General features: G+C 45.0%; 1 protein-coding gene across 2 annotated transcripts in view; it reads left to right on the forward strand.

The window, feature by feature from the left end:
* LOC110504452 (dolichyl-diphosphooligosaccharide--protein glycosyltransferase subunit MAGT1) overlaps positions 1-12,219 on the forward strand; it is a 28,304-nt gene extending 16,085 nt beyond the window's left edge. The window contains exons 7-11 of one of the 2 annotated variants that reach the window (XM_090220774.1): positions 339-402; positions 505-579; positions 4,427-4,475; positions 11,790-11,880; positions 12,021-12,219. In XM_090220774.1, coding sequence (XP_090076900.1) covers positions 339-402; positions 505-579; positions 4,427-4,475; positions 11,790-11,853 — 252 coding nt within the window. In that variant the 3' untranslated portion in view covers positions 11,854-11,880; positions 12,021-12,219. The remainder of the gene's footprint in view (positions 1-338; positions 403-504; positions 580-4,426; positions 4,476-11,789; positions 11,881-12,020) is intronic. The other variant, XM_036970008.2, reaches the window with a different exon arrangement.
* The last annotated feature ends 1,287 nt before the right edge of the window (positions 12,220-13,506 follow it).

A 13,506-nucleotide genomic window follows, 5' to 3' on the forward strand; every position in this document is an offset into this window, starting at 1 on the left:
GAAATTATTATTTTTTGGATGGTTTGTCCTCGGGATTTGGCCTGCCATATCAGTTCTGTTATATTCACAGACATTATTTTAACAGTTTTAGAAACTAGACTGTTTAGAGTGTTTTCTATCCAAATCTGCAAATTATATGCATATCCTAGCTTCTGGGCCTGAGTAACAGGCAGTTTACTTTTGGCACGCTTTTCATCTGGATGTGAAAATACTGCCCCCTACCCAAGACAGGTTAATAGCTGTGTGTGTTAATAACTGTGTGTGTTAACTGTGTGTGTGTGTTTTAACTCTGTCTTAACAGTGTGTGTTTGTTCATCACTGTGCGTGTGTTGTTTCAGAGTTACATCCACGGCAGCAGTCAGGCCCAGTTTGTAGCAGAAACTCACATCGTGCTGCTCTTCAGTATCCTTTACACACCTCAGTCTGACCCCTGACCTCTAACCCTGTATGAGAGCCTCTCATTGGCTACAGCTTCTCTCTGTGACCCTTAACCTCCTGTCCCAGACTCTGCTGTTACCATGGGGATGGTGCTGTTGCACGAGGCTGCCACGTCAGATATGGACATTGGCAAGAGGAAAAGTATGTATCTAGATATCTCTCTCTCTCCTCTCTGCCTGTCTCTCTCCTCTCTCTCGATCTCTGTCTATATTTCTCTCTCTCTCTGTCTATATCCATCTTTCTGTCTCTCTCTTTCAATTGAATTCAAAGTGCTTAATTGGCATGGGAAACACACTACATCACCAAAAGTATGTGGACACCTTTTCAAATGAGTGGATTCGACTATTTCAGCCACACCCGTTGCTGACAGGTGTATAAAATCGAGCACACATTCATGCAATCTCCACAGATAAACATTGGCAGTAGAATGGCCTTACTGAAGAGCTCAGTGACTTTCAAGGTGGCACCGTCATAGGATGCCACCTTTCCAACAAGTCAGTTGGTCAAACTTCTGCCCTACTAGAGCTGCAATGGTCAACTGTAAGTGCTGTTATTGTGAAGTGGAAATGTCTAGACCAGTGGTTCCCAAACGTTTTATAGTCCCGTACCCCCTCTAGCACCAGGGTCAGCGCACTCTTAAATGTTGTTTTTTGACATCATTGTAAACCTGCCACACACACACTATACGATACATTTATTAAACATAAGAATGAGTGTGAGTTTGTCACAACCCGGCTCGTGGGAAGTGACAAAGAGCTCTTATAGACCAGGGCACAAATAATAATATCATAATAATCAACAATTTTGCTCTTTATTTAACCATCTTACATATAAAACCTTATTTGTTTATCAACAATTGTGAATAACTCACCACAGGTTAATGAGAAAGGTGTGCTTGAAAGGATGCACATAACTTGTATTGGAGAGAGTCTCAGTCTTAAATCACTTTCCACACACAGTCTGTGCCTGTATTTATTTGCCATGCTAGTGAGGGCCGAGAATCCACTCTCACATAGGTACGTGGTTGCAAAGGGCATCAGTGTCTTAACAGTGTGATTGGCCAAGGCAAGAAACTCTGAGCGTAGCTCTATCCAGAAACCTGGCTGTGGCTTCTGATTAAATTCAGTTTTCACAGAACCGCTTGTTTCAATTTTGTTGAGTCTCTCTTGTTCCCATATTGGTAAGTGGACTGGAGGCAGGGCATGAAAGGGATAACGAATCCAGTTGTTTCTGTCATCTGTTTCGGGAAAGTACATGCGCAACTAACTCACTCAGGTGCTTCGCTATATCACATTTGACATTGTCTGTAAGCTTGAGTTCAGTTGCACACAAAAAAACTTAGTGATGGAAAGACCTGTGTGTTGTCCGTGTTAATGCAGACAGAGAAGAGCTCCAACTTCTTAATCATAGCTTAAATTTTGTCCCGCACATTGAATATAGTTGCGGAGAGTCCCTGTAATCCTAGATTCAGATCATTCAGGAAAAATCGTCTCCCAGACAGGCCAGTCGTGTGAGAAACTCAAGCGGTCAGACAAGTGAAAATGATGGTCAGTAAAGAAAACTTTAAGCTTGTCTCTCAATTCAAAAAAATGTGCCAATACTTTGCCCCTTGATAACCAGCGCACTTCTGTATGTTGTAAAAGTGTTACATGGTCGCTGCCCATATCAGTGCATAATGCAGAAAATACACGAGAGTTCAGGGGCCTTTGTTTAACAAAGTTAATTATTTTCACTGTGGTGTTCAAAACGTCTTTCAAGCTGTCAGGCATTCCCTTGACAGCAAGAGCCTCTCGGTTGATGCTGCAGTGTACCCAAGTGGCGTCGGTAGCAACTGTTGCAGGCGTGTTACCACTCGACTATGTCTCCCTGTTATGGCTTTGGTGCCGTCAGTACAGATACCAACATGAGCAGCAGCTACGTTTGGCTACATACGGACCGTTAGTGGAATTTCCATAAGCGTTTAATGTGATTGGATGTTCATTATTTGGCTAGTTTTTATTTCGATGAACACTGGATGGTTTCATTGTATTTTTGGCAGTGAAACGAGGCTACTCAGGCGAGGAAAAAACCTCACCCAAATGTGTAGCCCCGTTGGAAAATATAAATGGACTGTTTGAAGATGTGAAGAAGAAAAAAAAATTGCGTTTAAATTTTATTTTAAATGTTTTATGTGAATCACATTTCATTTTGGCGGAACACCCGGGCCACAGAACGCGACCGCCGACTGCTGAACCGCGTAAAAATCCAACGTCCTCGTTTGTAACACCCATAACCGAGTTCCAAACTGCCTCTGCAAGCAACGTCAACACAATAACTGTTCGTTGGGAGCTTTGTGAAATGGGTTTCCATGGCTGAACAGCCGCACACAAGCCTGAGATCACCATGCCCAATGCCAAACATCGGCTGGAGTGGTGTAAAGCTCGTCGCCATTGGACTCTGGCGTTCTCTGGAGTGAAGAATCACGCTTCACCCTCTGGCAGTCCAACGGACAAATCTGGGTGTGGGAGATGCCAGGAGAATGCTACTTGCCCCAATGCATCGTGCCAACCGTAAAGTTTGGTGGAGGAGGAATAATATGCATAATCCATCTTTGTAGCAAAAGTTTGGGGAAGGCCCTTTCCTGTTTCAGCATGGCAATGCCCCCGTGCACAAAGCAAGGTCCATAGAAAATGGTTTGTCGAGATCAGTGTGAAAGAACTTGACTGGGCTGCACAGAGCCCTGACCTTAACCCCATCGATCACCTTTGGGATGAACTGGAACACCAACTGTGAGCCAGGCCTAATCGCCCCCAACATCACTGTCCGACCTCACTAATGCTCTTGTAGCTGATGGAAGCAAGTCCCCGCAGCAATGTTCCAACATCTAGTGGAAAGCCTTCCCAGAAGAGTGGAGGCTGTTATTGCAGCAAAGGCCTTGATTTTGTAAGGAGATGTTTGACGAGTAGGTGTCCGCGTACTGAGATGTTTGACGAGTAGGTGTCCGCGTACTGAGATGTTTGACGAGTAGGTGTCCGCGTACTGAGATGTTTGACGAGTAGGTGTCCGCGTACTGAGATGTTTGACGAGTAGGTGTCCGCGTACTGAGATGTTTGACGAGTAGGTGTCCGCGTACTGAGATGTTTGACGAGTAGGTGTCCGCGTACTGAGATGTTTGACGAGTAGGTGTCCGCGTACTGAGGTGTTTGACGAGTAGGTGTCCGCGTACTGAGATGTTTGACGAGTAGGTGTCAGCGTACTGAGGTGTTTGACGAGTAGGTGTCCGCGTACTGAGGTGTTTGACAAGTAGGTGTCCGCGTACTGAGGTGTTTGACGAGTAGGTGTCAGCGTACTGAGGTGTTTGACGAGTAGGTGTCAGCGTACTGAGGTGTTTGACGAGTAGGTGTCCGCGTACTGAGGTGTTTGACGAGTAGGTGTCCGCGTACTGAGGTGTTTGACGAGTAGGTGTCCGCGTACTGAGATGTTTGACGAGTAGGTGTCCGCGTACTGAGATTTTTGTCGTACTTCTGGTCATGTAGTGTATTCGTGTTTTTTCTCCATTTAATAAAAACATATTGTAAGAATTATTTTTCCACTTTGACAGAATATGTTGAGTAGATCTTTGACACAAAAAATTACATCCATTTTAATCACACTTTGTATTACAACAAAATGTGGAAAATCTCAAGGGTTCTGAATACTCTCTGAAGGCACTGTATATTTCTAAATGTCTCTTTTTATTTCTCTATCTCTTGATATTTCTCTACCTCTTTTGAAGTAGCTGGTCCAACTAGGCTTGATGAGTATGTGACACAGGTGTGCTGGAACTAACTGTCTCTCTCTCCCCCTCTCTCTGTCTCTCTCTCCTCTGGCTCTCTCTCTCCTCTGGCTCTCTCTCTCCTCTGGCTCTCTCTCTCCTCTGTCGCTCCTTCCCCCCTCTCTCTCTCTGCCTCTCTCTCTCCTCTGTCTCTTTCTCTCTCCCCTCTGTCTCTCAATTCAATTTCAATTCAAGGGCTTCATTGGCATGGGAAACATGTGTTAACATTGCCAAAGCAAGTGAGGTAGATAATATATAAAGTGAATATATATAAAGTAAAATAAACAAAAATTAACAGTAAACATTACACATACAGAAGTTTCAAAACAATAAAGACATTACAAATGTCATATTATATATATACAGTGCCTTGCGAAAGTTTTCGGCCCCTTGAACTTTGCGACCTTTTGCCACATTTCAAGCTTCAAACATAAAGATATAAAACTGTATTTTTTTGTGAAGAATCAACAACAAGTGGGACACAATTGTGAAGTGGAACGACATTTATTGGATATTTCAAACTTTTTTAACAAATCAAAAACTGAAAAATTGGGCGTGCAAAATTATTCAGCCCCATTCAGTGAGGATCTCTGAATGATCCAATGTTGACCTAAATGACTAATGATGATAAATACAATCCACCTGTGTGTAATCAAGTCTCCGTATAAATGCACCTGCACTGTGATAGTCTCAGAGGTCCGTTAAAAGCGCAGAGAGCATCATGAAGAACAAGGAACACACCAGGCAGGTCCGAGATACTGTTGTGAAGAAGTTCAAAGCCGGATTTGGATACAAAAAGATTTCCCAAGCTTTAAACATCCCAAGGAGCACTGTGCAAGCGATAATATTGAAATGGAAGGAGTATCAGACCACTGCAAATCTACCAAGACCTGGCCGTCCCTCTAAACTTTCAGCTCATACAAGGAGAAGACTGATCAGAGATGCAGCCAAGAGGCCCATGATCACTCTGGATGAACTGCAGAGATCTACAGCTGAGGTGGGAGACTCTGTCCATAGGACAACAATCAGTCGTATATTGCACAAATCTGGCCTTTATGGAAGAGTGGCAAGAAGAAAGCCATTTCTTAAAGATATCCATAAAAAGTGTTGTTTAAAGTTTGCCACAAGCCACCTGGGAGACACACCAAACATGTGGAAGAAGGTGCTCTGGTCAGATGAAACCAAAATTGAACTTTTTGGCAACAATGCAAAACGTTATGTTTGGCGTAAAAGCAACACAGCTGAACACACCATCCCCACTGTCAAACATGGTGGTGGCAGCATCATGGTTTGGGCCTGCTTTTCTTCAGCAGGGACAGGGAAGATGGTTAAAATTGATGGGAAGATGGATGGAGCCAAATACAGGACCATTCTGGAAGAAAACCTGATGGAGTCTGCAAAAGACCTGAGACTGGGACGGAGATTTGTCTTCCAACAAGACAATGATCCAAAACATAAAGCAAAATCTACAATGGAATGGTTCAAAAATAAACATATCCAGGTGTTAGAATGGCCAAGTCAAAGTCCAGACCTGAATCCAATCGAGAATCTGTGGAAAGAACTGAAAACTGCTGTTCACAAATGCTCTCCATCCACCCTCACTGAGCTCGAGCTGTTTTGCAAGGAGGAATGGGAAAAAATGTCAGTCTCTCGATGTGCAAAACTGATAGAGACATACCCCAAGCGACTTACAGCTGTAATCGCAGCAAAAGGTGGCGCTACAAAGTATTAACTTAAGGGGGCTGAATAATTTTGCACGGCCAATTTTTCAGTTTTTGATTTGTTAAAAAAGTTTGAAATATCCAATAAATGTCGTTCCACTTCATGATTGTGTCCCACTTGTTGTTGATTCTTCACAAAGAAATACAGTTTTATATCTTTATGTTTGAAGCCTGAAATGTGGCAAAAGGTCGCAAAGTTCAAGGGGGCCGAATACTTTCGCAAGGCACTGTATATACAGTGTTTTAACAATGTACAAAAGGTTTAAGGACACAAGATAAAATAAATAAGCATAAATATGGGTTGTATTTACAATGGTGTTTGTTCTTAACTGGTTGCCCTTTTCTCGTGGCAACAGGTCACAAATCTTGCTGCTGTGATGGCACACTGTGGAATTTCCCCCAGTAGATATGGGAGTTTATCAAAATTGGATTTGTTTTCGAATTCTTTGTGGATCTGTGTAATCTGAGGGAAATATGTCTCTCTAATACTGTCATACATTTATCAGGAGGTTAGGAAGTGCAGCTCAGTTTCCACCTCATTTTGTGGGCAGTGAGCACATAGCCTGTCTTCTCTTGAGAGCCATGTCTGCCTACGGCGGCCTTTCTCAATAGCAAGGCTATGCTCACTGAGTCTGTACATAGTCAAAGCTTTCCTTAATTTTGGGTCAGTCACAGTGGTCAGGTATTCTGCTGCTGTGTACTCTCTGTTTAGGGCCAAATAGCATTCTAATTTGCTCTGTTTTTTTGTTAATTCTTTCCAATGTGTCAAGTAATTATCTTTTTGTTTTCTCATGATTTGGTTGGGTCTAATTGCGCTGCTGTCTCTCCTCTGTCTCTCTTTCTCCTCTGTCTCTCTGGTACATGCCATTGGCTTGGGCGAGTGTGAGAGTGGGGGTTGCTTTAAAAAAAATATACCCCTTTTTACCCCTTTTTTCTCCCCAATTTCGTGGTATCCAATTGTTGTAGTAGCTTGTCTCATCGCTACAACTCCCGTACGGGCTCGGGTAGAGACGAAGGTTGAAAGTCATGCGTCCTCCGATACACAACCCAACCAGCCGCACTGCTTCTTAACACAGCGAGCCTCCAACCCGGAATCCAGCCGCACCAATGTGTCGGAGGATACACCGTGCACCTGGCAACCTTGGTTAGCGCCCACAGGAGTCGCTGGTGCGCGATGAGACGAGGACATCCCTACCGACCAAGCCCTCCCTAACCCGGACGACGCTAGGCCAATTGTGCGTCGCCCCACGGACCTCCCGGTCGCGGCCGGTTACGACAGAGCCTGGGCGCGAACCCAGGGACTCTGATGGCACAGCTGGCGCTGCAGTACAGCACCCTTAACCACTGCGCCACCCGGGAGGCCCCTCTCTGCGCTTTTAGCGGACCTCTGAGACTATCACAGTGCAGGTGCATTTATACGGAGACTTGATTACACACAGGTGGATTGTATTTATCACCATTAGTCATTTAGGTCAACATTGGATCATTCTGAGATCCTCACTGAACTTCTGGAGAGAGTTTGATGCACTGAAAGTAAAGGGGCTGAATAATTTTGCACGCCCAATTTTTCAGTTTTTGATTTGTTAAAAAAGTTTGAAATATCCAATAAATGTCGTTCCACTTCATGATTGTGTCCCACTTGTTGTTGATTCTTCACAAAAAAAATACAGTTTTATATCTTTATGTTTGAAGCCTGAAATGGTCGCAAAGTTCAAGGGGGCCGAATACTTTCGCAAGGCACTGTACATCTCCATTTTGGATAGATAATTCTTCGTGTTGTTGTTTGTTTGGTGTTTTCCAATTTTCCCAGAAGTGGTTAGAGTCTATGGATTCTTCAATTACATTGAGCTGATTTCTGACATGCTGTTCCTTCTTTTTCCGTAGTGTATTTCTGTATTGTTTTAGTGATTCACCATAGTGAAGGCGTAGACTTGGGTTTTCAGGGTCTCTATGTTTTTGGTTGGACAGGTTTCTCAATTTCTTTCTTAGATTTTTGCATTCTTCATCAAACCATTTGTCACTATTGTTAATTTTCTTCGGTTTTCTATTTGAGAGTTTTAGATTTGATAGGGAAGCTGAGAGGTCAAATATACTGTTAAGATTTTCAACTGCCAAGTTTACACCTTCACTATTACAGTGGATTGTTTTACCCAGGAAATTGTCTAAAAGGGATTGAATTTGTTGTTGCCTAATTGTTTTTTGGTATTTTTCCAAACTGCATTCCTTCCATCTATAGCATTTCTTAATGTTACTCAGTTCCTTTGGCTTTGATGCCTCATGATTGAGTATTGCTCTGTTTAAGTAGACTGTGATTTTGCTGTGGTCTGATAGGGGTGTCAGTGGGCTGACTGTGAACGCTCTGAGAGACTCTGGGTTGAGGTCAGTGATAAAGTAGTCTACAGTACTACTGCCAAGAGATGAGCTATAGGTGTACCTACCATAGGAGTCCCCTCGAAGCCTACCATTGACTATGTACATACTCAGAGTGCGACAGAGCTGCAGGAGTTGTGACCCGTTTTTGTTGGTTATGTTGTCATAGTTGTGCCTAGGGGGGCATATGTGGGAGGGAATGCTGTCACCTCCAGGCAGGTGCTTGTCCCCGTGTGCTGAGGGTGTCAGGTTCTTGTCCGGTTCTGGCATTTAGGTCGCCACAGACTAGTACATGTCCCTGGGCCTGGAAATGATTGATTTCCCCCTCCAGGATGGAGAAGCTGTCTTCATTAAAGTATGGGGATTCTAGTGGGGGGGGATATAGGTAGGACACAGGAGGACATTTTTCTCTGTTAGGATAATTTCCTTTTGAATTTCTAGCCAAATGTAGAATGTTCCTGTTTTGATTAATTTCATGGAGTGAGTTAGGTCTGCTCTATACCAAATTAGCATACCCCCTGAGTCCCTTCCCTGTTTTACACCTGGTAGTTTGGTGGATGGGACTACCAGCTCTCTGTAACCTAGAGGGCAACCAGTGGGTCCGTCTCCTCTATACCAGGTTTCTTGCAGGATGACAATGTCTGTATTACCGATTTCTTTGGTGAAGTCCGGGTTCCTGCTCTTTAGGCCAAAGGCAGATGACCTCAGGCCTTGGATATTCCAGGATGATATAGTGAAGGCTTTTTGTTCCATAGAGTGTCCAATGTTGTTGGTCGTGGTTTGGCCTCAGGCCAGTAAGTGTGAGCAGAGCCTGCTGAGCATCTGGTACATGCCATTGGCTTGGGCGAGTGTGAGAGTGGGGGTTGGGACTGTTTGCCCGCTCACTACCTGGGCGTATGTGTGGCTTCCATGTTGAGGCCCTCTTTGCGGGGGTGGGGTGCATGGGGTGGGCAGGAGTGGCATAGGTCTGATCTGAGGGGGCCTAAATGGGGTGTGGGCAAGGTTGATGTGGGGGGGGTGTTGATTGGATGGGGTGGGGGTGTGGTTGTGTCTGGGGGTGCTGTGGTCTGGATGTAATTCCTCTTGGCGTGGGTCCTCTATGTGTAGGTCCAGGGGGGGGGGGTCCTGCAGGTCTGGGAGGGTGTCTCGCTGGTCTGGGTGGGGTGTCTATTGATCTGTTGCTCCTGTGTGAAGTTTTGGGGATACGTTTGAGAGCAATGTCCTTTAGAGTTCGGGCAAAGGTGGGCACTGCTGCCTTGTAGAGGTGGACCTGGTCATAGAGGCTGTTCAAGTCCAGGGTGGAGTGGTGGGCCAGGAAAACATTTGGTTTTGAGGCACAGTCACAGGAAATACTTGCGTTTACCCACTATTGTGGCAGGGTGGAAGTCTGTTCGCGGTAGCAGGGTGGAGATAACCACTTGTGCGTTAGGGAAAGTAGAAGATGCCTTTTCAATCACTCCATTCAGTGCTGTGGCCACCCTTTCCTGCTGTGCTCTCAGGTCGTTTGTGCCTGTGTGTATTATTATGTGGCTGGGTGAGCCTAGTCGGTCTTCAGACAGAAGGTCGAAGGCGCGCTGGGTGTTTGGACACCAGAGTTTAAACACACTGTGTTTGGGATTTTTTTTTTTTCTTCTATATATTTCCCATTTGATTCCATACGTAGTACAATCTGTGTCTTGTGTTTGTCCTCAGTGGGTGTGGGGGGGTTGTCAGAAGGGCTATCAAGGTGGCTGACAGGGGGGGGCTCAGAGGGGGTGAGGGCCGCTGGGCTTGGGGTTCTTCATTTGTCTGTTCTGCTGTGATGTCGACTCTATGGTCAGGGTCTGGTGTGGACTGTTCTGCTGTGGTGTCGAGACTTTTGTCGGGTGCTGAGGAGGGCTGTTCTGCTGGCTTCTCTGTGGGGGTGGCCACCTCTCTAGTGGGTTGTTCTCTGTCACACGCCGTCCCCCTCAACCTCTCCTCTGTCCCCCTCACCCTCTCTTCCATCCCCCTCACCCTCTCTTCCATCCCCCTCAACCTCTCCTCCACCAGCAGTCTGATCCTCTCCTCTAGTGCTCTGTTCTTCTCCTGATCCTGCTCTTTCTCCTGTTGAAGTCTCACCACTGTCCAGAGTGCAGATATTTCTCTCTCTACCTCCAGCATTCCGGGTCTGGTAAAGGGGGTGTTGTTGTGCTGGACTGTTGTCTGGGTCTGTGCTGACTGAAGTGTAATCACATGCTGTTCCAGCTCCACCTGCCTTACCTCCAGCTGGGTGAATTTATCCTTCATTTCAATGAGGGAGTAGTAATCTGTGCTGGGAGGTTGACTCTCCGCTGGGGGTTGCTCGTCTGTGGGGTTACATAATGAAGAGGTCTGGTCTGACCCGCTCGGGGTGGGGGTATCTTTGTCAAGGGAGAGCTTCTCCTGCTGGGCTGATTCTTTAATTTGGTGAAAGTCCAGCTGAAACTGTTTGGGGTTACCCTGTACCAGTACTGTTCCGGACTTATAGAGGTTTATATTAGCTGACTCAGAGTCCTCGTTGTCAAGTATTCTGAGTTTCCACCCCTCGTTAACCTCCCCTCTCTTAACAAAGGGGTAGTCTGCCCCTTATAGCACTGTGCCATGCCAGGGGATGGTTTGTGTGGAAGATAAGGTTGCTGATGTTCCCATTTTTGTAATAGTCAGCAAAAAGTGTCTCTTGATTTTCCATAAGGAGCTTCATTTTGTAATCTTTTCTTGCCTTATCATTCTTTACATGCACAGGGTACTGTATTTTAATTACCTCTGAACAGTGGGAGGGAGCTTCTAAGGCCTCTCCATTTGGTTTGGGTAGACTGTGTAACTCTCCTGCCATTGTTGGGCTAATGGGCTTTGACACCTCTCACTTGACACATCAGTGCTAGTTGAAGCTGTATCAAGCTTGGCAGAATTATGTTAGAATTCAGTCCTTATAAAGTAATTTTGTGTATTTTTCTTCTTGGCTTTTGGAAATAAAATATAGTTTCCGACTAAACATTACTCACTCAGTTCCAGGTTGGATGGTGTTTTCAGGTTTCTGTTGTTTTCCAGAGAATTTGCTGTATAGAGTAATCATCCTTGGTAGTTGTGAACCTTCCAGGTGATTCCGTAATTCCGTCCAAAATCAGGTTGTAGGTTTTAAGTTTTGATTTGAAGTGGGGGTTATGTTGTAGAGGGTAGAATCCAGTATGTGTTCCTGACAAAAAAATCAAAGTTTATCTAACTCCTAATCTATCTTTTTTTAAGAAAAGAAAATGCTGAAAAATGCAGGAGCTCATCTGATCGTGACCTCTGCTCTCTCTCTCTTTCTCTCTCTCTTTCTCTCTCTCTTTCTCTCTCTCTTTCTCTCTCTCTCTCTCTCTCTCTCTCTCTCTCTCTCTCTCTCTCTCTCTCTCCTTTCTCTCTCTCTCTCTCTCTCTCTCTCCTTTCTCTCTCTCTCCTTTCCCCCTCTCTGTCTCCTCTGTCTCTAGTCATGTGTGTAGCAGGGATCGGTCTGGTGATGCTCTTCTTCAGTTGGCTGCTGTCCATCTTTAGAGCTAAATACCATGGATACCCTTACAGGTAATAAACACACACACACACACACACACACACACACACACACACACACACACACACACACACACACACACACACACACACACACACACACACCTACCTACTTTTCATTCCGTTTTCTGACTGACTGTTTGTGTTTCCAGTTTCCTGTTGAGTTAGAGAGCTGGGAGGAAGAAGCCTGGAAGCTCCATAGTGCCTCGGACGCCTCACACACCAGAACACTGTTCATCTGGGGTTATCTCCTCTTCTGTTGCTGGAAACTACCAGGAAGACATTGTTTACATTGACATTCACAAAGTTCACAATGTCTTTTTATTAATAAATACTGTACATGACTATAAACATAATCCATTAAATGTAAATATGAAGGTGACCATTGACAGCAGCAGCAGACGGGTCATAACAGTTAGTCAGTGTTCAACATGGTGGTGAGATGGAAGGAGGGGAGAGGCATGAGGATGTTCTATCTACATGGAGGAGGGGGGTTAAGGATGTTCTATCTACATAAAGGGGAGGGGGCATAAGGATGTTCTACCTACATAGAGGAGGGGAGGGGCATAAGCATGTTCTATCTACATAGAGGGAAGGGGCATAAGGATGTTATATCTACATAGAGGAGGGGAGGGGGGTTAAGGATGTTCTATCTACATACAGTAGGGGCATAAGGATGTTCTATCTACATAGAGGGGAGGGGGATAAGGATGTTCTATCTACATAGAGGGGAGGGGGATAAGGATGTTCTATCTACATAGAGGGGAGGGGGATACGGATGTTCTATCTACATAGAGGAGGGGAGGGGCATAAGGATGTTCTATCTACATAGAACATTATTATGCCCCTACTCTATGTAGATAGAACATTCTTATGCCCCTACTCTATCTACATAGAGGGGAGGGGGATAATGATGTTCTATCTACATAGAGGGGAGGGGCATAAGGATGTTCTATCTACATAGAGGAGGGGAGGGGCATAAGGATGTTCTATCTACATAGAGGGGAGGGGGATAAGGATGTTCTATCTACATAGAGGGGAGGGGCATAAGGATGTTCTATCTACATAGAGGGGAGGGGCATAAGGATGTTCTATCTACATAGAGGAGGGGAGGGGCATAAGGATGTTCTATCTACATAGAGGGGAGGGGGATAAGGATGTTCTATCTACATAGAGGGGAGGGGGATAAGGATGTTCTATCTACATAGAGGGGAGGGGGATAAGGATGTTCTATCTACATAGTGGGGAGGGGGATACGGATGTTCTATCTACATAGAGGAGGGGAGGGGCATAAGGATGTTCTATCTACATAGAGGAGGGGAGGGGCATAAGGATGTTCTATCTACATAGAGGGGAGGGTGATTAATTATGTAATATCTACATAGAGGGGAGGGGGATTAATGATGTAATATCTACATAGAGGGGAGGAGGATAATGATGTAATATCTACAGAGGGGGGATAGTGTTGTAATATCTACATAGAGGGGGGGGCATAAGGATGTTCTATCTACATAGAGGGAGGGGGATAAGGATGTTCTATCTACATAGAGGAGGGGAAGGGGATAATTATGTAATATCTACATAGAACATCCGTATCCCCCTCGCCTCTATCTACATGGAGGAGGGGAGGGGTGATAA

Source organism: Oncorhynchus mykiss, chromosome 25 (genome assembly GCF_057628025.1).
Source record: "Oncorhynchus mykiss isolate SJ-2025 chromosome 25, ASM5762802v1, whole genome shotgun sequence".
NCBI classification, from domain to species: Eukaryota; Metazoa; Chordata; class Actinopteri; order Salmoniformes; family Salmonidae; genus Oncorhynchus; species Oncorhynchus mykiss.